This window comes from Uloborus diversus, chromosome 7, assembly GCF_026930045.1.
Source record: "Uloborus diversus isolate 005 chromosome 7, Udiv.v.3.1, whole genome shotgun sequence".
In the NCBI taxonomy this organism is placed as follows: Eukaryota; Metazoa; Arthropoda; class Arachnida; order Araneae; family Uloboridae; genus Uloborus; species Uloborus diversus.
The window spans coordinates 21,705,833-21,729,885 of record NC_072737.1 but is presented as its reverse complement, the minus strand read 5'-3'; the positions used below and the strand labels follow the sequence as shown (position 1 = coordinate 21,729,885).

The 24,053-nt window shown below is 31.1% G+C and overlaps 1 protein-coding gene across 1 annotated transcript in view; it reads left to right on the top strand.

Moving 5' to 3' along the window:
* Positions 1-20,337, top strand: part of LOC129225963 (nephrin-like) — a 293,822-nt gene extending 273,485 nt beyond the window's left edge. The window contains exons 8-12 of the mRNA XM_054860528.1: positions 9,861-10,160; positions 11,004-11,132; positions 15,046-15,073; positions 16,534-16,625; positions 20,228-20,337. Of these exons, the coding sequence (XP_054716503.1) occupies positions 9,861-10,160; positions 11,004-11,132; positions 15,046-15,073; positions 16,534-16,625; positions 20,228-20,337 (659 nt within the window). The remainder of the gene's footprint in view (positions 1-9,860; positions 10,161-11,003; positions 11,133-15,045; positions 15,074-16,533; positions 16,626-20,227) is intronic.
* Positions 20,338-24,053: the final 3,716 nt, after the last annotated feature.

Genomic DNA, 24,053 nt, shown 5'->3' with positions numbered 1-24,053 from the left:
TCCACGAACTAACTCGTGTATACCCGTATATGTATGTATGTACACTTATATATACGTATATCCGTCCGCTGCTCCAGTATGTACTCAAGTATGCATGTATATACTCCTGTAGATAATTCCGTATGCATGGTTATATACTCGTGTTTATACATATATACTAGAGTAGGCACGTACATGCATGTATCTGATACATGTGGTATACATGTGTCTACTCACATATGAACGTAGCTCGACACGTATATACTCGTGTATACCCGCATATACTTATAACTATAAAAATAATCAAAATATACCAATATTAGGGATATTGGTAACTGTTTTGCATCGATTTTTAACTACGACCGCTTTACCCCATGCTATGACCACTTTTCCCCACCCCATGGGGGTAAAGTGGGCATAAATATATAGGGAAATGAAAGTGTTATAAAACTACTTAAATCAATAGTTTTTTATCCTAAATTTCAATGTACCGTGTTCTTTAATAATGCAATGTAAAATAACAACAAATAATTTGAAGTGTTTAAAGAATTTATTGTATTTATTATCCACCTAAGTTGAAAACCTACGATTTTATGACCACTTTTTACCCCACCAGACCCTATAATTTAAAAACCCTATCCTGGCAGCATTGTAAGGGCTATAGAAAATCTAATGACACCAATATGTACGTTGCCATCTTTGACTTGCACAAACTGTAGGTACTATAATGTAAATGAGCATTATTTCTCGTGACCTCTTTCGTAGCAACCATTTTGGGATTCGGAATGTATCGGGCTCTAATATCAACTGCATAAACTGATTGTTAAAAGGATGAGTTACATTATTTCTTGCGTTTTTCTTCCTTTACAATAAGTGAATGTAACCATTGTAACTAAATATTCCGTTAACTTCTTGATGCTTGACCGTGGGCTAGATCACTTATGTTACTACAACTGAAAGCGTATATATATATATCCATTTGGAATCTCTTCAATTTATCGTTATCTTTACACAACATGGATTTCATTTCCTGTATTTTAACAAATAAACTCGTTTAACTCGTAGCTGAATGGAAGTCAAAGTTTTGGAGTCAGACTATATCTACACTAGAGTATCGGCGCACGCAAACTTTATTCTGATTGAGATAATTTTGACAAAACAAGCTGTTTGTGGAAGTATTGTACTTGTGCCAAACTTTCTTACAATGGCTCCAGTTTGTTTGTCCAAGCATGTATGCGACTTTGTTCTTATAGCCTCCAAAAGGTGACTGACAAACAAAAATATCCTGAAAGGTGTCAAAAAAGTAAATGAATAAATAGATAATGAAAAAAAAAAAGAGATTCCATTTCCCCTTCTCTTCCATGCACTTCCTTTTCTTTCCCAAGTAATCATTTAGCAAACCTTTACAACTTGTTCTAAATATATATGCGGACACAAAATTAAGAGGTGATAATATTTTACAGCAAAAAAACTAACGCAACAGTTTTTCTGCTAAATTTGCATTTTATGGGCCATTTTTCTGAAACAAAATTAATATCATCCAATTTTTCCTGATTCATAGGAGTCTTTGTGACTCATTTTAAGCAGTTGAGGGAAGGAAATCTCTAAATTTGCCTTTTGGGAAGATATTAATCTTGTCACGAATAAAAATCGACGCATCGCTATGCACTGCAGACTGAACACGGCTGCGTAAATTTTGTCATTAGTTTATGAGACACGTTATAAATAATTCATGCCGCTGCTTGGCAAATACTGTGGGGTTACTCTAATGGTGGCCATCAAAATGAAATCATAATTTAGAAGAAAATAAAATTGCGCATATGAGAATTGTAGATATCATTTTTGAACCTACAATGACACTTTAATTTCATAATGACGTTGTTATTTAGATTCTGTGGTATAACTAATTTAGTACATCCTCATGCGTGAAGTACTTGCCAAGAGGCTTTTGTTTGGGACCATTTAATTAAAAGAAATGATGGAACTACTAAAAAAGGTGGAAATGATTCAAATAAATTCTTTGTCTAGTTTATGTACAAATGTATTCATTTATGTAATGTCTTAATTTTTTGTCTTTGGAATCGAAAGTTATGCGGAGAAATGTTACAAATGAGCACAATGTGCTTTGTAAGTTTACTGTGGTAGATTTATTTTCTTAAAACAAACAAATACAAGTAGTTTCAGACTATTTTGGTCTTTTCATCAATGCATACTAGGCTATGCAATTAAAACTCAAATTACTTTTTTTTTTAAATCGCACTTCGGTCCACAACTCAAAGTTTTGAAGAAAAAAAAAGGTAATACCTATTATTAAATTATCTAAATTTAATGTCCTTTCTTGCACAAAATTAGCCTACAGTGTTGGAAATTGGTTTTTATAAACGATATAACCAATAATGACACATAGTTTTAAACTTTCATAAGTTAGAAGAAAAAGTTTTTACTTTAATATGTATTATTAATACGGACACCAGAAACTAAACACTGCACATCATATCATAATTTTTGGCACATATTGTAAAATTTGAGACTAAATTATTTAAAACTACTAATACGTAAAACCTTGATTATCTCCATTACTTTTTTTTTTTTTTTTTTTTTTGAGTCATGCAGCTTTTCTTGACGATGTATGATACGTTAAAGGAATCATGAATTGCTCATTACATGTACTCTCACTTGAACACAGTTGATGTTCCTTTGATTTTTGACATGGGTCTCTACGAGCACCACTGTCCCCTTCTTTCTGGGAAGCATATAAACAGCTTTTACTCTGCTCAGGACCTTTTCTTTAGTAATAATTTTGAGATTCCTGGTTGGACAACCAACGCTAAGTTGTAGGCCAAATTTTTCCTCACATCTTACCTATTGAACAAATTTCGTTCCTCGGAAGTTCTAGATTAACGTTTTTACTCTCCTCCTCCCCTTAAATCAAGTTTATGTCTATCTTGTTTCGAAATTTAGCAATAAATAGGGGTTGCAAAACAAGCTAAACAGGAGATGGGTGACGTTTTCCAGTGGTAGCCAATCAGCCACACACACAATCACCAAGTTTTAACATGGTCTGTAGCAGAGAAAAAAATTTTTTTTTATGCCTCTGGGAATGAGACCACTGTTTTCTGCCTCCGAGATACAAACATTCATGACCCACGAACACATATCAATACCCAGGAGGAGGGATATTTTAGCGGAGGTTTGCTGTGTGCAGGATTTTTTTTTTTTTTTTGTCTAAACATAATTATGTGAATTACATAAGTATACATAAAAGCGATTGCGGAGAACAGGAGCCATTTGTAGAACCAATAAACCAAACGAAATGGGTCCTATCGCAACTCGTGATTTTCGAAAACATAATTTGAATTTAAGATGTGAAAATTTAAATAATTAAAAAAAAAAAAAAAATATTTTACGTTTTTTTTTTTCATTTGAAGGTAGTGTATAGGGACTGTCATTACTTCTTTAGTTTTACTTGGTTTTAAAATCTATTTGTAGGAATAACGATGCAGTAGAATTAGATAGTTAGAATTAAAAGTAATTCATCAGGTTTTAGTCTTCCCAACGCTATGTGTTTTGTTTTAATAAACTTGTTCGTGTCACTATTGTTACGTGAAAAAATTAATTAAATAAGAACAAAGAACCCACTGCGTTAAAACCAAAAAACTAAAAAGAAAAATGTGTAAGCCATGTAGTTTAAATTGTTATTAAGTTATATTGAATAACTACAACATTGAAATAATTTTATAACCGTATACAGATAAGACAATTCTGTTATGCTTTTGAATTTATGATTTGTCTTACCTGTGTACGATTATATATGACTATTTCAATGGTGTAGTTATTCAGTAGTACTTAATAACATTCTAAACTACTGGGCTTACACATTTTTACTTTTAGTTTTTTTGGTAGTTACGCAGCCGGGTTTTTTTTTTTTTTTTTTTATTCAATATTTTTTTTATTTTACACTTTTTAGTTAATTTTCATTAACTTAGTTATTATGATTATACGACGGTACATTTCGCAATGTTGTCATTTCATTGAGAGAGTTTGTATCATTAGCTTTATTAAGTAACTTGCGCTGGTCTAAATTACTGATAATTAGTCCCTCTAGGGACCTAACTCAGCTTAAAGCTACATGTGCTTGACTTTTAGAAAAAATGCGCGAACCTAAGTCAGCCGCAACACAGCTATATAAACAACCTGTATAACTCATGATGACGCGAGCTAGAAACAGAGGCGGACTGGGTCCCTCGAGGGGGGGGTACCAACCTTAGAGGGGGAAAAGGTGAAAAATAAGGTGAAAAAAGGAAGGAAAAAGGTGCAAAAAAGAAAAAAAAAGTCTACAAAGAAAAAAAAATAGGTGCCAAAAATAAAAAAACGAGAAAAGGAAATTAAAAGCTAGGGGAAATTCAACAGCTAACAAAATACCAACTAAAAAAATAACAACCGATGAGTCGGCGGCGAAACTCAGTTCCCTGAATACCAACAAAAACAAATGCAACATGTAGATAAAAATCGAATTAATAGACTTTCTTTCATACCCGCACGGGTTTTTTTTTGACGAGGACTACAATCTGAGTGTCTTGCCCCTCTTAAGCATGATATATATTTTATTACAGTACAAAATACATATAAACAACACATGAAAGAATTTACTTCAGAAGCAAGGGAAAGTACATTCGGAGCGAGGGTGTCAGTTGAACCCTCCGCCTCAAGTGTGAGAAACAATCGCTTAGATTACTCGGCCACTGAGGCTTCAATTAGTAGACTTAGTAAAGAAAAAATTCAGGCAGTGAAAGCTACATGCATTTTTTGCATGCTGTGGCACACGCAGGTAGCGTGCGACCCGAACTGACAAAAACGCAACTGGTTGTTGATATGGTCAATTTCAACTGCTGTCATGGGTTTAGGGACACTCCCAAGGTTAAGACAAATCGATTGACGTAAAAATTACCAAAATTGGAAAAAGCGTTTAGCCCCTACAATGCAACACAGGAACAAACATACACACATAGACTAATAAATACATTACTCTCCTTTTGCGTCGCGCACGAGCAGTCGGGTAAAAGTAAAAAGAATTCATCAGTTTTATGTAGCCTTAAATGTCTGGAAAAATGGTTTTACCCACTTCTTTCCACCTTTAAAAACTGCATTCTATGATGAGAAAAATTGCTATTTATGTAGAACAATTAGTTCTGTTTGCAAAACATATTGACATGGTTTATTTTAAGAAGTAGAAAGAATATATGAGTATGTATTTTTTAAAAAATATTTATATATAAAATATATGTAAGAAAACTCATTCAGCGACATAACAACTCATTATACTGTGCACATTTATTCGCGACATATTTATTTATTTTTCAGAATCAAACAAGTATAAATGTTCTGAAAACAATTAAACATTTTTCAAATTACTGATATAATATTCGTTAGTGTTTTTCCAACGATATTATATTTGTAGTTAAAATTTGTATTTAGTTAAACATGTAATCAAGAAGAATGGTTTTATGCACATGGAAAATAAAATTTTTATCTACAAAAGATTAAAGGATATATAATTCAAAGATTTTTCATTTAGTGAAACATAAGACTTTTGAAAAATAAAGTCAATTAAATTACAGCATGAATATAAGCTATCGCTAATTAATCATGATATTTAACGTTTCAAGGAAAACCACGCAGTTAATTTTTAAGCCTTGCATTACTTCTAATTAAGCCATTGATGAATAATTCTAAAAGTTTGATTGCAGGGGAGGATACAGACTACCATTTTGGGAGAGGGGAAGGGTTCATGATGGGAAATATATGGCTTTTTGTACGAAAAATGTCTAAAACTACTTAGGTGGAAATATTATAAGATACCAAATCAGTCAGGAAAAAGGTACCTTATTGTTGATAAAAAAGTTGCTAATTAATTAATTAAACATTGTTAATTAATTTCATGAGCAATGAAAGAAAACAGTGTTTCAAATGTTTGTTTTTAAAAACATTCTTTTACATTTTATTCGTTAATTAATGGAATAATAATAATGTGGATAGTTTACGAAGGGGGGGGGGGAGGAAGGTATGGCTCCCAGAACATTTCCCTTGTATATTCGCTCCTGGTTTGATGTTTTGGGTTCGTTGGGATTGTTTCTGTGAATTTATAACAAATATTTTTTACATTTATTATAATCCGCAACTCAGAAACGGAATTGCCTAAAATTGAATAATGCACGCTTGGACTTTCTTAAAAGCAAATCAATTGCTTAAAATATTTTTCGAAAGGAAAATTTCAACATTCTTAAGGTAAGTGTTAGTCTGTGTCAATTTTTGCTCTGCGTTGATCCACGAGTTGCAGTCGATGATTGGGAGTAAGAATAGGTTCGTTGGTTACTAAGACGCGTTACATGATTTTTATCGATAAATATGATAGTCCTTTTCTTTTTCTGTTTCTATTAATTTACCATTCATAAGTAGAGCGGTCACCTACAAATGAATAAATTGTCTTAAAGGATGGCTTACTGGCCATGAAACAACACGAGTAGTGCATTAATGAAAAAAATAAAAGGTAGGAATCAAAAGCGCTTATTGAAATTTTTTTTAACGTGAATATCATTTGTCCTCGCAACACCGTCATCGAGATATTCGTACTAAAAGCAAACCAAAATGTTCAGAAAAGTCATCATCTTACAGACTTGACGATAAGGTGAGGTACGGCGCAACTTCACTGTCTTTTTTTGCAGGACATCCATCTGCAAACCGTGTAAAGATCTCTTCTATGTGTCACCGAAACTTTTCAAATCGGCAACCCTCCTTAAAATTTCAGCAGACTTTAAGGCCTCATATTTTTCCAACGGAGAGACGATGGCAGAACGTGTTTCACGGTGCTATTTGAATTGCTATTTATTTCGATCTTGCAGGAAAAGCATCACACTACACGTTTTGCTCGCTGCTACATCAGTCTTTGAGGTATTTGAGCCATTAAACTGAAAGTACAACTCAACATTAATGTTGGCTCAGTCACTTCCTGTGTCGGGCTGATGAGTGCTAATAAGCACAAAACTGCAGTCCTCGGCTGGAGCGACTGAGCTGGCGGTGTATTTCATGTATTACGACTGAAACCAGGAGAATAGCGACTGTGACCAGAGGGACAATAGCAATAGAATTGAATTTCTTTACTTTTCCTAAAAAAGTAAACTTATTGTTACTAAGTGACAGTAGTGTAAAAGTAATTCCAATACTATCAGCAAAACTTATACACTAAAGTTATTCGTCAAGCGCTTCATGTTGAAACAGATTTAAAACGAGAATTTAGTTTTTGCTTTGCTTAGTAGAGAAAAAAAGCATATTTTTAAAACTTTAAATACATTTATGTGTAGAATAACATTTAATTAAGGTTGATTTATTTGTTATGTAAATTTAAGGCTTTTTATTTTACCACTAAAGGTAGGAGCTGCAAACGATTTTGATATTTAGATAAATATACTTAAAATGTGAAAATTAGTTGCAAATCATTGAACAAGAATGTCCTCACTTAATTTACAAGTTTGGTGCTCTTAGTTTTTATTTTTATTACATGCTCTCACCAAGCAATTTTGGGCAATTTGGGGGCGGGGGGGGGGGGCGGTTGACAATATACCTCCTCTGCACTTTCAAAACATGATGTAGTTATGTATTTTCCCTTGCATTTTAAATAATTTTTCCCCTAAAGTGCATTGGATTCATACCCTTTGCCCCTGGAAAATTGAAAAATGACAGGAGTATGTCACAGTTGAATTAATAATTTAATTTTATAACTTGTTTCTCTTGTATTTCTACACTTGAATTAATAAAATGCTTCTGATAAAAAAAAAAAACAAAAGTAAAAACTCATGGACTACATGTACTCTCCAAAAATATAATTTCTTTCTTCAGAATGAAATGTTTGTTCATTTGTTATTAAAACATTTGCTTTCGCATCGCTTTACTTAATAAAAATAATTTTAAAAAATTGGCTTCAAGAATACTGATAGCGGCTTAAAAAAAAAAAAAAATCCGTCTCAAAGTTATAAAAAGTCCTTGAAGCATAACTATATCCCTCATAGTAATAAAAGCAAAAACATTTCTGCTTCAAATTGTTTACTTCTTTATTTAAGGCGAGCCCCGATCCACAATGTGAAATGGCGAGAATATTTCTGGCATGAACTCAAAAGTAAGAAATAAGAATAATAACCCGTATCACGACATCACATCAATGCTATTTCACGGGAACCATTGAATAGAAATGGTATAAATATCCAGCACCATCAGACGCGGTACTTTCGGCGTGCTCTGCTTCGCTCGACTTGGCGTTTTTTCTTGCGAAAATAGATCTCCAGGGATGGTAATTGCTTCTGTGGTAGGCATAAAGTTCCACGCAAAAGGCCGATTCTATTTTCATTTCGCCTCAATAGCGTACATACAAACATTGTAATATCGTTATGTTATGTATATATTTTTGCAGCAGTACCCACAAGCTCTATTCTATGCGGTGATCTGGAGTCACCGTAGATTGACGGAAAGTCATAAATTGAATTCTTTTGAGGTGGAAGTGGAATGGTTATTTGACTATCTTTATCGTTTATAACAGTATAAAATGACACGTTAGGTTCGGAAAAAGAGAACTTTATTATTTTTATTTTTAAATTTCGTGTTTTATATTTTGTTATTTTTTTTCTTGTGTAGTTGAAACATTCTAGAAGAAATGGTTTAAAAAAAATCTACGCAAACCTTGGGACAATTCCTGACAATATTAAATGTCATTTCGATTTTTTTCCCAGTAGGTTTTTTTAATCAAAATCATGTACTCACTCTTGTAATTATGCATACTTTACCACCAATTATCATGTTCATTCCTTTACAATGTAAATTATTGCTTTTGAAAACTTGATGGATCAATCAACAACAAATGCGGTATATATATATATATATATATATATATATATATATATATATATATATATATATATATATATATATATATATATATATAATGTGTGTGTGTCTGTGTGTAAAAGCGTTAGTTTTGTTAATTGACATTGCGGACCTAACAAGAAGAGAAAAATTACTCTACATCAGCAATATCATCTTTTGATGATATGTGATGCATTAGGAATGTGCCGCACTTAAATTATCATCACGTACGTTAAGCTCACTCTTTAGCACTACTGGCAACTTTCTAAAAGACATAGCCAGCTAGTTGTTAAAAGAGTTTTATCTGTCAGTATAACATTATGAATACTGTTGTATTTTATGAATGCTTATTAAAAGCACAACATAAACAGTTACAAGCCTGAGCAAGAGTCCACAGTTAAACCATAGGAGATACTGATTTATAGATTACACACAAGCATCAAGTTGTAGTTAAACCTAATATGCAAATCACATAAAACAAATACAGTATATTCGCGATCTTAAATCAAAGTTTACTATTTGCATAATAAATCATCTGCCGTGGTTGCAGAGTCGACATTTATGGGGGAAATGTACTTATTTTAATTTTCTCTTTTTTTTGTGTGTGTGTAGGTGTGTTTGGTTAAAGTCAGGGACGTATAAGAAAGGTCTAGGTTTTTGCTGATTGACATTGTGCGTTATTGTCCATAAAACAACTATTACAAGATCATTGATAGTATATTTCGACTGATATGACGCATGGCAATCTTTCGGATTTACTTTATCGCTGCAAGTCGCCACAGACATTAAACTCACACTTTGTCACTGTTGAACGTTGTCGAAGAAATTCAGCTCGTAGCTATAACAGCCTTAATTACCAGCGGCAATATTACGAATCTTTATTATGTGCCTAATAAATCGCACAATACCATAGCACAGTTGATATTTTATGAAAACAACATACTAAATTTTATTTTTACTGTCTCTTTTAGGTGCTCCTGAATCACCAAGGGATTGTGCAGTGACCAATCAATCAGCTCATTCTTTGGTGGTGGAATGTGAACCAGGGTACGATGGTGGGCTTGTGCAGACGTTTCATTTGGAGTTGTATAATTCAGTTGTTGAGCATTTAGTAGCGAATCTTACAACAGACGATGGCCCTTCTTTCAAAGTTCATGGCCTGCCGCCAAACACAGCTTTTGTTCTCGTTTTGTATGCATCTAACGGCAAAGGGAAGAGCAACTCTGTGGCATTGATGGCATCAACCCTACCACCACCAGCAAGACATATAGGTAATGTCTAACGCTTCAGAAACAATAATATATCTAATAGAACTGTCGCTAAAACCATATGAAACAATCTGTATAAATTTCAAAAATCTAACGAAAATTTAGCCCAATTGGCCTTTTGGAATCATCCGCTGATGGTTGAACTTTGAGTTGAAGATTTTTTTTTAAATATTAGACTTTTTTTTTTAGTTTTTTCAAGTTCATTCGTGTAAATAAGATTATATGTTGTTAAAAATAAAAGTATGGTTCTTACGTCGATGATATTTTTAAAAGCGACATCAATTTTAATTTAATGTGCAGGAAAATTGAATATAAAGGACTTAGAAATGCATTTTCGTTGTTAAGGACAGTCCTTCAGTAATACGAGTTTTTGGTCTGCGCCGTTCTTCCTGGCAAATAAAGTGGTTTTAAGTTCATATCAAATGAATATTTTTCAATAGACGATTTCATGCAATATAACGATGGTTTATTTTCATATGAAAAACTTTTACATTCATAGTATAAATTTTATGGGTTTTTTTCCTTAATTTTATGTATTTATTCATATTTGTCTTGGTATGAATACCAATTGTCTATGATTAGTAAGATGCTCAAATTACTACGAATGTTTTTTGTTTGCTCTATAGCATTCCTTAGGTCCTTTAAGTTAGGGATTTGATGGGGGTAAGTATCACTTACCCCTTTTCGCATATGATGTGAGAAACACTTAAGACTCTTGCTAGCTTTTATAGCTTTCAAATAACATTTTTATGCATAACGAATAAAGAAAATAATGTCGAGGGAATCATACAGATGTGCACTTAACTTTAAAATATTAAATGAGTAAACATATTTATTTTCTAATAGCAGAGGAAGATTTGGCAACGGTGAGTCCAATTTTGGGTATACTGATCGGTGTCGTCGCTGTTTTGGTTATTGTGGCATTAATCATCATTATCATTGTAAGGCTTCAAGGTTCCAAAGGACATCACAAAGGTAATGTATGAATATGTTTTTATACATTAGCATTTTTTATTTTCATTTTGTAGAAATATATACTAATTAACAATAAATTATCCTATTTTAAACTCGCATTTAATACGCATAATTTACAACATACGTATACATCTCCAAATTACTATCTTTAAAGATTTTTCCGCAAGCATTATCTAGTTCTTCTGTTTAATTTATAAATAAAAACCAACTTCTCCAAACCAGTCTACCAGAGTTGTGATTTAAAGTATTCCGCGATGTTTTCCTGATTTCTACTCCAATAGCATTCGTTAAAGGCTCGATTTTGTAAAATTTTCATTTAGACAATGTTTGTGTATTGTGCAACAAAATTTCGAATTTTAATCTGAAATAAAACTCGGTGTTTAAATAAATATATATAGACATTTTAAATTAGTATAAAATGATGTGCTCGAGGAAACAATGAGTTGAAGAGATTTTTATATGAAGTAAATAAACCTTTCCAGTTTTGTGCAAAAAAAAAAAAAAAAAATGCAAGCTCTCCTTGTGTTTAAAATACTGTTATTATACAATTATCGCATTACAGGCAGATTACAAAATCTAACGATCTTGCTAAACGCTTATATATAGGATATATAAAGTCAAATAATGAATAATTTAGTCTAGAAAGGAAGGTAGTCCCGTGTTTCTCAAATTTTACACTGGGAAATAATTGTTCGATGTTCAAGTCTTTTTTTTCCAATGAGCATGTTTTTTCTAAGATCAAAATAACGGAATTGAGAAAAATTTACCCTTTGCAATATAATGCTCCCTAAGTTAAACTTTTATCAAAAGAAGTTTTTTTTTAAGAAATGTGACAGGAGTCTTTTCCTCCGACAATTTTTTTAATGTTTCTAACACGTAAATTGAATTCTGGGTTGTCAAGATTTTTTGTCCATAATATTGACACTTTAAATTTTTAGATGTATTTTTTGCTTTTGATTTGTATCTAATGCTTCAAAGAAAACATGACAGCAGCAATGGTTTTTCGTGTTGTAGCATCTAAACTCTTAGTCTATTTCTAGTTGCATAAATTGATCCCATTACTTTATGCATTTTTTTTTTTTTTTTGCTATATTTTCCTGGTTTATCGAATGTGATATTGCTGTTAAATCTTCAGAAATTTCTTTAAAAAGAACCATGTACTTTCGTAAAAAGTACAGATTAGTAAAATATCCAACAAGTTACAAAATTTGCTTCCTAATTCTAAAGAAATAGAAAGCTATATGTTTTTTTATTTGCCTAACTTTTTTCTAACTCACTTTCAAAACAAATATTTAACTTTTTCATCTCCATTCAAGCACTTCTCTCATTTATGCTAAACCACAGTAAACTAATGTTAATAGGTTTACAAATGAGCGTAATAAAAGTGTTTACCTGTCAGGAAAAAAAATCAAACTACACACTTCGTGTTGACTTATTTGCAGCATTTTTTCCGCATATTTACTTTCTCCAAACATTTGTTCAACCACAAAACATCCTAAGCAAACATCTTAATTTCATTCAGAAAGCTATTCTCCCGCAAAAAGGGGAATAAATTTAACAAAACAAACATCCTGCACCAGCAATTGCCGTTTGTTTTGACTGTCGAAACTAATGGGCTTTGTTTTACATTCCAGTACGAGTTTTCAAAGAACTGCTCTAAAAGATGTTCACTTAGTCCTTTCGGGGTAAAATGCACTTCCACTGGAAATACGGTAGATTGATTTTGATGGGATTCTTCCTAGCAAAGCTTTTTCTTTTATTTTTGTTCCGTGTAAATTGACTCTTTTTGATTTTGTTAAGAAAGACTCAGTAATGACTAGGATGCAGTAGTAAACACTCTGTAAGAAAATTGAGCAGAAAAATACTTTTTCACGCTTGCTTTCAAGTCTTTTATTAACTGCTACTTTTTTGGAAGGAAATCAAATGTATCGTAACTAATGCAAAATTACTAGTTGATTGTTGTACCTTTTATTTCTTCGTAAAAGCAGGGTTAGTTTAGTTTCTTTTCATGTTGCGAATATTTTGTTTATATATATATATATATATATATATATATATATATATATATATATATATATACCGTACAATTTTAGACCACTTTATGTGTGTATTTTTCTTCATATTTTCATTATTCTTTTCCAAAAAGGTTTGAAAATTTAACCATACACTACCATACATATCAGCTGTAGAGTGACTCTTCGAAAAAAATTCTAAATTACGCACAAAAGGAGGGGGACTTTTTTGTTTAGTGGTATAACGTTTGCACTAGGTGGTGACAACTTTAGACCACCTCATATTTTCCTTGATATGCACTGCTAAACCGCTACGGTCTAAAGTTACAATGCATATATCGTTATGTTCCAATCCCGTACACTTCAAAAATTAAAAAAAAGGAAAATAGTGTACATAGTTTTTCCGATTTATAACTTTTTTAAAATTCTTTTTGAGTCAATTTCAGGTTATCTTTAATAAAATCAATTGTGAAAAATACAACAGTTTATTCAGATATATAAATGAGAAACTTAGATAGTATGAGAAGCAATTATTAGGTACCTACTCCTGTATTTCATTTTTGTTTTCTTAAAGGCCATTTTTGTTTATCATTTTTACAGTGGCTTCATACAGATTTTGTCCCATTTGGGCAGGATTCTTCGCTATCGCAATATATTATTTTTATGGACCAAATGACATCGGGGAAATGAGGCCAACACCAAAAATTACCCTTTTTTTGCCTTCCTTGTTGAAATTTGGTTGCTCCCGATTTTTATGTTCCTTGTTTCCGCCAGTACAGGCGAACAGTTAGGGTAAAGACAGCCGCCTATCTTATTTCTTTTCTCAGGATGCATGTCTAAAACCTTAGCAAACCCGAAAACTAAAAAACTGCTCAAGACAAAACAAAATGTTTCACAAAATATTGACGAACGGTAGTAAAAATGGGTGGTCTAATGTTGCAACTCGAATTCCCGTCTTTTGTTTACTTTGAAACGACAAGTGAGCAAAGCGAAATCATCTTAGATACCTAAGTAATAAACTAATAAACTTACCTCTTCGGAGAATTCAATCGGGAAATATAGGTTTCGAAGGAGACTTTGAGAACTGAAGCAAAAATTTCAAAAAACCACCCAACACAAATAAATGTTGACACGAGAATGATAACACTGGAGCTTGGGCTGGACAATACTTGCGAACCTACTGAGTTTTTTTTAAATAGACTTTAGCTTTGCTCCAACGACCACTACATGGCACATACTACCAGATTCCTTAAATGGTCTTAAGTTGTACGGTTTTACGGTATACAGCCTTTTAAACAAGCAAGCAATTTTAAGATCCGTCAAAAATAAGGTAACAAAACTCAGTAGAAAATTCTGTACTCATCAACAATGGAAACTCTACTGCTGATCTCAGCTCCATCACTTTAAGTTTGGCTTTCTTTTTACTGTGTTTTGCCACCTAAATTTTTGGTTCAATTTAAAAATTGTTTGTTTCTTTAAAGTGCTATTTACTTAGCTTCATTGGTTGGTTGCTTAGCAGATCTTTAAGCTTTGGGCTTGGTTTTTTCGTAATTTTTTGAAACTAGTTTTGTTTATTTAGTAATAGGTGAAACAAGTCATGTATAAAATATAAATGCCTGTAAATAAAAACTTGGTAATTTTTAAATTATATGTTAGAATCAAAGCTTTTAAATTTGCAGCAAACACATCCCCAGCTTATAATGACGATTAAAGCAAAATGTTTAGAGATTGCATAGTTTTAGAGTTAACGGTACCATTTTATTTAACATACTTTGAAAAAAAAATGAAGTGTCACCATCTTTATAAAGAAGAATAAAAATAAATAAATATTTGTATTACTTTTTTTCTTTTGTGTTAGTAGATTTATTTCATGATTTATAATACAGTTTCTGTTCTTTCAGAACCTCCAAATCAAGACGATTCAACGAGGTAGGGATATTTCAAGTTATTTTCAAAAACCAATTTTAAATTGATGCAGTTGTATATTGATTTACATATAAGAGGCGAATTATAAATACTAAATGTGTGTTATTGGTACTTTGTTTTTATTGATATGAAACGTTTAAATACAGAAGCAAAATTTAATAGCATAATTTCCGTTGTAAAATTAAAGCATATAGTTTTAAATTTTTTCTACATTTTTTTTTTTTTGGCATTTATACTATTAAGAACTCGTCCTGCACTTCAACTACAAGTTACTTAGAAATATTTTTAATCATTATTTTCCTGGCTTTAACGTCAGAAAAGCACTTTTTGAAGAATAAACATAACAAAATAAATCACTCCAAGTAGATAGGTAATATTGAAAATATTTTTAAGGTATATTAGTAACAAGTATTGCCAATAGTAAGTAAAAAGTTTTTTTCTAAACTGGAATATTATATTCTTACAACAAAGAATAAGGAAACACCTCTATTTGTTTTCTTTCATATAACCGTTATTCAGAAAAAAAATCCCTTGAATTTGTTTAAATTATAATGCTATTTAGGAAAAGTTAGAAATGCGCTTCCCAATACTTTTCAATGATATTACATCCGTTATGATTACGTTAAACCTGGAACTTGAATTATTAGTTCAATTCTTGAGAAAACATTATTAAAAGACACGTTTATGTTTCTATTTTAATAATATATTCATCAATTTTGAAATGTTTTGTTTAGTTATGGTTTAACCAGTTAAACTAAATGCTATCCTTTTTATTAAGCTCAATAATTTTCAGTTTTTGAACCACAAGACAAATACTAAAAAATGTTCCCCTATATTTATTCCGTTCGAAATTGCTTCCGCGTAATGTACCCCTGACATGATCTCTTGATTATCTACAAAATGCGATTTGTTTACTCTAGAGTCCGTTTAATCTCGTTAAAATGTTTTACTGCCTCGTTAAACTGCTTGGTAGATGCAACTCGTTGCTAATTCAAAACCACCCAGCACAGATCTTAACTATTCGTTTCCTTTTAAACGATTAATATGACGAACCGAAAAAACGCATTAAGGGAAGTACATCGTAAGAAATTTAAAGATTGATTATTAAACTTTTCTAGGTCTGCATCTTTTTCGCAATTGCTGATACCTGAAAAAATATAAGTTGTCTTTCTGTTCGTTGAAGCGTCATCAAGAATCGCGTAAATTAATTTTTAAACCATAATTTTCAGAATGAAACCAGATAAGAATCATTTAGCTTTTCTTTTTTCTTTCTTTTTTTTATTTATTTCATTGCAGTGAGTGTAAATACACATGGTGTGGGAAAAAAGATTGAAAAATATTGAGATACACATTTAAAAAAAAAATATGTAAGTGAGCTGCAATCATATTTACTAATAGCTGAAAAAAAATCAAAGAAGGTTTATGAAGTGGTGGTTGAAATCTAATTTTGATATTTTTTTCAGATGCGAGACACCCTTGAAGAAGGAACTGGAAGATAGCCAAGACACTAGTGAAAAAGGTCCAGATATCATTCCTTTTGCAAATGAGACAGAAGGTGAATATTTTAAAAATGAAACAGAAGGTGAATATTTCATCCTAATTTTTGAACTTTTTAATAACTTTTCAAATTTTAACGCAATAATTTTAAAACCTCAGCGTAGAATATTTTTACCGCTAAAATGCAAATAGAGTGGCACAGAAGCCAGACAGCATACTACTTCACAAAGGTGCTGGATGTAAAAGAGTCTGATTGTTTGTCCTTCGAGCAGAATTTTTCTTAATTGAATGCAACGATATAAGGACGCAGGTAGCAAACACGTACAATAGATAGATGGTCTTTTCACCTGTCGATTTAAACATCCGCTAGGTACTCGAGCCGCAAATTGAATGTTTTAAATTTGTTAAAGAAGGTGTCTAACAGCTCTTCATCTGTCTAATGGCTGTTCGATTGAACTAGTAAATAAGGTCATTATTGCCAGAATATCCGACATGGTAATTTACATGAGCAACTCAAAAACCAGATTACTAAATTCCGATGTAAATTAAACTATTTTCTACATGTTGACTAGGTGCTGCGTTAATGCTTATTTTAGATGATCATGAAAAATAATTACAACTAGAGACGTACCGAGTACTCGGTAACTACTCGGTACTAGGCCAATTTGCCGAGTACTCGATACTCGGCCGAATTTTGATCAGATACTAGGCTAATACCGAGTAGTTGTAAAAAATTAAATATTGTTCAAGACAGATTTTAAAATTAATGAAAAAGTGCAAGCATATAATGTACTGCAATAATTTACAATAAAAATTCACAAGTCAAATTTAAATTTTGAGATCAACGAAGTTGTTATATGTTATGCTTATTTTTTTTCAACGGAGTAAATCTTTACTTTAATGTCCCCAAAGGTAATAAAACTTATTTGTTCAAAATAAGGAAAATATGAAACTTTTATATTATTAAATGGATTTTTGCTACCAACAAAAATTATTTATCAGAAATATAAAATAAGATTTGATTAAAAAATAAAAGCAAATAAAACAACGTAAAAAGCACAAATGTTCAGAAACACTGCAGACGCGTGTTTTGGCATTACAAGGAATGCCTTTTCGATGCACAAAATGTGAGCTTATGGATTTAAAGGCATCCAACAAAAGTCGGATTTCTTTGTTGGATATTTTTTCATTCATTAGCTCACATTTCATGCACTGATTGATAAAATTTGTTTTAATTCTAACTTGATTAATCATACCTTTTATTTATTTGTTTATTTTTTATTTAAAAAATAACTTTTTTGTAAAATTTTTGACACAAACAAAATTTTTTAAATAATGTGTAATTAAATTTCAGCTGGAATTCAGTTTAAAAACTAAAAAATTGCATGGAGGTCTATACTACTATTCCAATGAGCTCAAAATTCATCACATGTGTGCCGGTGGTTCTTCTTAAAACATAATTGGTACTCGGTACTCGGCCGAGTAGTGAAAGGCCGAGTATTCGGTATTCGGCTACTCGGCCAAAGTCCTACTCGGTACGTCTCTAATTACAACAAAAGATTTTGTTGTTCGGAATGTTTTCAAACATTCACAATAATTTGCTCGATAATAATGTAACTCTGAATAACTCGAAAACACTAGAATTTCTATAGCAATCATTTTAAACCCGTAACATGGAACGGGCCAATTGCCAACCATAAAACATGCTTTGGCCGATCGAGTTGCTATTCTCAATTAATTCTAGGTTTTTGAGTCCTCAAACATGACTCTCTCTCATAAACATATTTTGTCATGTGCATATGGTTGAAATTAAATTGCATTATTTACTCTGTGAGATGCACCCTCTTCTTCAATGTTACATTTCCCGACAGTAATACACTTTAAGCCCTGAATCGCAGAATAAGTAGCGACACGTCCGCCATCTTGGGGCAAAACGATGCTTTCCTCTATGTCTGCTAAGGTGAAGTAGCGTGTTTGCTTCTTAATTGTGGCTTCAAATGAACTCCATGTCAATTCACAATCAAGGAACACCACATTCAAGAAGCAAAACACGCTAGTTCTCCGTAACAGACATAGAGGAAAGCATCATTTTGCCCCAAGATGGTCGACGTGTCGCTACTTAGGCTACGATCCAGGGCTTTAGTACACATGAATCTCACATTAAGTCCGCGGAGTGCGGAAGATATCCAAAATATTCTATATGAAGTTGGAAGTTGTTTATGATGTTCGCATAAAATACGCAATGAATGTTCTAGGGACGATGAATATAGAATTATTACTGGAAATGCGACATGATGTACTAATAGTTAAACTGCTGTCAAAAATGTTCCTTAATGTGATGTATTCCTTTTTCCCCTACTCAAGTTTTCCGTACATATTAAAAGTAAATCATTAATAAATAGTGTACTTGTTTTGATTATTAGAAGTAAAATATGTTTTGCATCATATGATGTTTCACAAACATTCTTAAAGATATAGCAAAATGTTTTCGAAAAATGTATACATCATTTTTTTTTTACCGCGCAAAAAAATAAATAAATAAATAAAATAACATCTAAGGGTAATAACGATATTGTACCTTATCTACACAATTTGAAAAAAAAAGAAAGTAGTGCGGATCTTTGGTCGTCCCTCACGCTCCCTGTCATGTCATACTTTTCGCCTCCCCTTTTGCAGATTGAAGCAAGGATGGAACAACTAACTAAATACGAATGACCAACCAGTTTCTTCTTAAAATATTTATTTTATATTAGCATTGAACACCAATTTATTCTTCTCAAAAAAATTCATCACATTCCGTTATTCACCAAGTTTAGCATTATGTAAATCTTACTATATCAAGAAAGAAAATTTTAAACTTATGTCTTTTGAATTAATGTATAATGACAATAATATCAATTAGAGCAATTACATTGGCAGTAATAATAAATGTAAGAGCATTTCAGAGCATTATTGTATTAGAATATTAAAACTATTATAATCAAGAGAAGCCGTAAAAAAAATTGGATATGTATTATAATTTTCTAGAAAAAAAAGTTTTTTTTTTTAATTGCTTTTTTCCATGCTTAGTGCTTAAATGACTGAAATTTGCCGTATACCTAGAAACACTGACTAGGCCACTGTGGCAACTTCCTGATTTTCATGTGAATTCTTAATACATTAGCGTTTGGCAGTGTTCTGCATTTGGAGTCTTATCCAGCTGCAAAACTAGGATGGTGGGGGATGTAAAACTCAAGTCAACATCATTTTTTTTTCATGCTGCAGTAAGTAGGAGAGAGGAAAATGTTCTTTAATTTTTGTTTCAAAATATCTCAAGAGCCGCTGTGGTTCCTCCCGTCTTTTCTAAATTTATAAGGATCAATATTTACACATTTAGAAGTCTAATAACTAAAATAATAAATTAGCACTCTTATAGCGTCATATCCTGAAAAATCAGAAATTTCCATTACATTCAGTTTGTTGTTTTTGATTTAAAAGGCAAGATACTATTCTAGGGGCTGCACAAGCCTCGCACAAGCCTCTTCCGTCTTTCCGGTGTTAAACAACAAATTCCTTACCAAAAATTTGCGCATTTCTTTTTTTACATAGTTTTTACACTGTTGTAATCTTTATATAAAGCTGTAGTGCGCATTCATAACAGTTATTATTTTTATTTTTCAGTTTATTTTACTGGAGGCTCAACGGAACAGTTAAGACATATTCGACCGATACCAAAGCTATCGGGGTCACCAACGGACTTTGGACATAGAACACTAGACACCCGATTATAGCAAAAGAATGGTGATGTTCTTAATACCACTTTTAAAGGTAAAATTATTATTATTATTATTATTATTGTGGATTTCTAATTAATATTTGTAGGATGCATCTAATTGGCTGTGTGACTTCAAGATGAAAAATAATAAGATATAAGATTTAATTTCATGAACTAATAATTCATCTAATGTAACTCCTAACTTACAAGTTGCATTAATTGAATGATTTATTTAAAATTGAGTTACGTGTTGATGTCAACATTAGTATTTAGTTACTAATACTAAAAGTATTATTATTTATTATTGTTATTTTAATTTTTCATACATTAATTGGGTGATTTTAGAAGATATAGTTCACATTTTATTTCTAAGCTTAAAAATATGTTTTAAAACTTTAAGAAAAGCCATTTACGTAGTAAATTTTTGGAATGAAACTATAAAGAATAAAACATTAAAAAAAAAACTTAAACAAAAATCCTAACACTAAAATCATGCTTTATAAAGGAAAAAGGTGCCATGTTTTATGACAAAAGAGAAAATTATTGAGTTTTATTTTTTGACTTATTTTTGAGAGGTTTCTATTTGGATATATATATATATATATATATATATATATATATATACGTGGCTATTTCGAAAGCTTAAGGATTTTAAAGAGAGGAAAAAAATGCTTGGAGAAAAAGTGCTACTTAAAAAATTGAACTCAGTTCCAATAAAAAAAAGGCAAAAAGAGAGGAAAAAATCAAAACGGTCTCTAAAGGTCTTTGGTTTCTCTTATCAATTCAGAAATTTCAAAAATAGTTTATTCATAAAGGTATGGTGTTTATCTAAAGGTTTTTTTTTTTTTTGAACAAACAACTGGGTATGATAAAAAACAAAAGATGTTATAGACGCTATTTCAGAATAAAATTTTTCGACAATATATTAATAGAGCAATACACAGTTTTGATCAACTACATGCGTAACATTTTAAGCTCTTCGTTTTCTTCTTCCTCATTAATGAGTTCCTTAACAAATTAGTATTTATCATCAGCTCTTATTGTCCTTCTTTCAGACTACTGAAGTGAAGTGTAGTGTAGTTTTGCTTTGATGCATACAATAACAAAGAAGAAATAAATTAAGAAATTGTTTAAGTAAATTATTAAAAAAAAAAAAAAAAAATTCTCGTGTTCAGTGTAAATAATCCTGGATTAAAAAAAAAAAGAAAAAAAACAACGATCTGAAATCTAAATAATTTGATAAGTGGATAAACAGGGTTCAAGCAAATTATGACCAATTAGTACAAAGCAAAACATTTACCTGTCAGTATAGTACGTCTCTATGCAGTTCGGCTCAAATCCATGGAGGTTTAAAGGACTCATTTTTTTTTTCTAATAGGAATAAAGAATTTTGGTTTGCGTTGGTTCACATTGTGCCGATGTAATATTTTTTTCAAGTCAAGCGTAAATGAGTGTGGTCAAAAAAGCTGGAAATTTCCAGCGACACACTATATTAACGATTGCCTTTAGTGTAAATTAAACAGTGGTTGATATGGTTACTATAATTATGAAACTTACATGCTAAATATCATATTAACTGTAATTATTATCATACTAGCACTGAAACTATGACGTAATATTTCAATTTACTTAGACTGTACAAGTACATGCAAAATCAAATCGATTTTTTTTTTTTTTGGAAAGATTTAACTTTACGTGAACTTAAGCGTAAAAAACGGTTGGGAAAATAAGTTTTTTCTGTTTCCATGTTTTTTGCATTTTCTATCAATTTCAGTGACCAAAAGTAGTACTTTTGGCTGAAGGAAACAACCCATTTAGAAATTTCAAAAATAGTTTATTGATAAAGGTGTTATCATATTCATCAAAATATGCTCATTCATTGTTTTATTCCTTTTTTAGGCTTCCAGGGATTCTTCATTCATACTTCATTCATTCCATCCATAGATGAATTTTCCATGAAAATATGAATTATTAATTGAAGATGAATTGCCATATCTTCCTTACAGTGTTGGTTTATTGACTACAGGTACGTTATGCTACGACATTCAAAAATACATTTGAGAATTTTATTTCAAGTTCTAATTACAGATCAGTTATTCTAATTACGTGCAGTTGGTTATTAGCCAAAGTAGAGGACTCGGGTTTGTTTGAAATCCTGTTTTACATCAATGATCCTCTTACTCAAATTTATGTGTGATAGGAATTTTTTTATTGAATGAAAATAGTTGATTTTTTCGATATAGTAAGGTTTATTGAAGGTTTTTGCTTGTGCAATGATTCATATTAATAATAATACCATTAGCACGAACAAATAAGTACTGCTTTTATTATTATTATTAATATTACATTAATATTATTACAGAGTAAAATATCAAAAATCTATTTGTTTTGATCTGCAATCCTTTATTTTCGTTTGTGTATTAAACTGCTGACAATGTTTGTTTACATTTGTTGTTAAAAAATAGCATTACTTTAAAAGTAAACTTTCTTTTGATTTTTTTTTATATTGTTTTAATTAAAAAAGAAAATAACTTGAAATGGATTTTAGAATTAACAATTTCGGCAATTTAGAAAAAAATGTAAAGTTGTAAGAAAATTCTGCAATAAATTGTTTCACATTTTTAAAGAGCTTTTTTTCTTAACAATGAGTAAAACAAACACCTTACATTACTTTTCTATTTAAAAAAAAAATAACAATTTGTTGTTAATTGCTTCATTAAATTTAACATAAATTTTCAAAGAATGAGTTGCGCAATAAGTATTGACATATATTTTGTAAGCTAAAAAAAAATCTAACCTTAAAAGTCCGTTAGTTAAGACCGTTCCAATCGTTTCAATAGTTAACTAACTATTTAAACGATTGGAATAAAAATCTAATCCAAGTCAATCAGATTTGTAATAATTTGTTATGAGAAAAAAAATCAAAACTGTAGATTTCCAACTACACACTGCATCAGAAAAAGATGTGAACAACTAATGATCAGGGTTTGTATCGAAGTAATTAATTTATAACTCTAATATGGTGTTTCATTAAAAATGAAACTTTTATTTGTAAAAAGCGAACACACTTTTATTAACCCAAAACTACATCCTATAAATCAAGCAAACCTTAATTACATGTTTTTACCTAATGATGTTATTCCCGTATTCTTATAGAAATCAATATGTTTATTGATAGTGAGAAAAGCAACACGCCATAGCCTGGATGTATTCACACAAGTTTCAAAACGTTCAGTGTTTTTGTAGTTTCTTTCCGATTTAAAGTGGGCGAAAATAATATTTTTTATTAATTTTTTCATGAAAAACATGAATCCCAATAACGTGTCAGAAAATTTCGTAAACAAGAGGAATTTACTTTTGCAGAAAATGACTTTTTTTTTCTTTTGCAGTCGAAGGCCTTTTTATTTATTTATTTACTTATTTTTTACTCGAGGTAATTGATGGGCTCACGTCCTATTTTAAAAGTTAAAAAAATATATCAATAAGCAAACCAATGGGCCAATTGTTGTAATATATTTGAAATTAAATTGTTGCAAAATAATTTAAACATGTGTTTGGGTAGTTTTTTAGTTTATCTATTTAGTGTAATAAGTTTATATAAAAGGCTAAAGTATACAGAGGCTGTAAAAAAACTATCAGATCTTAATTTTGTTGTGAAAACCATGATGCATGTGAATCAAGCGCGCTTGCATGAGCTGACTTTAAACCTTCGTACGCATGTGTGAATTATTT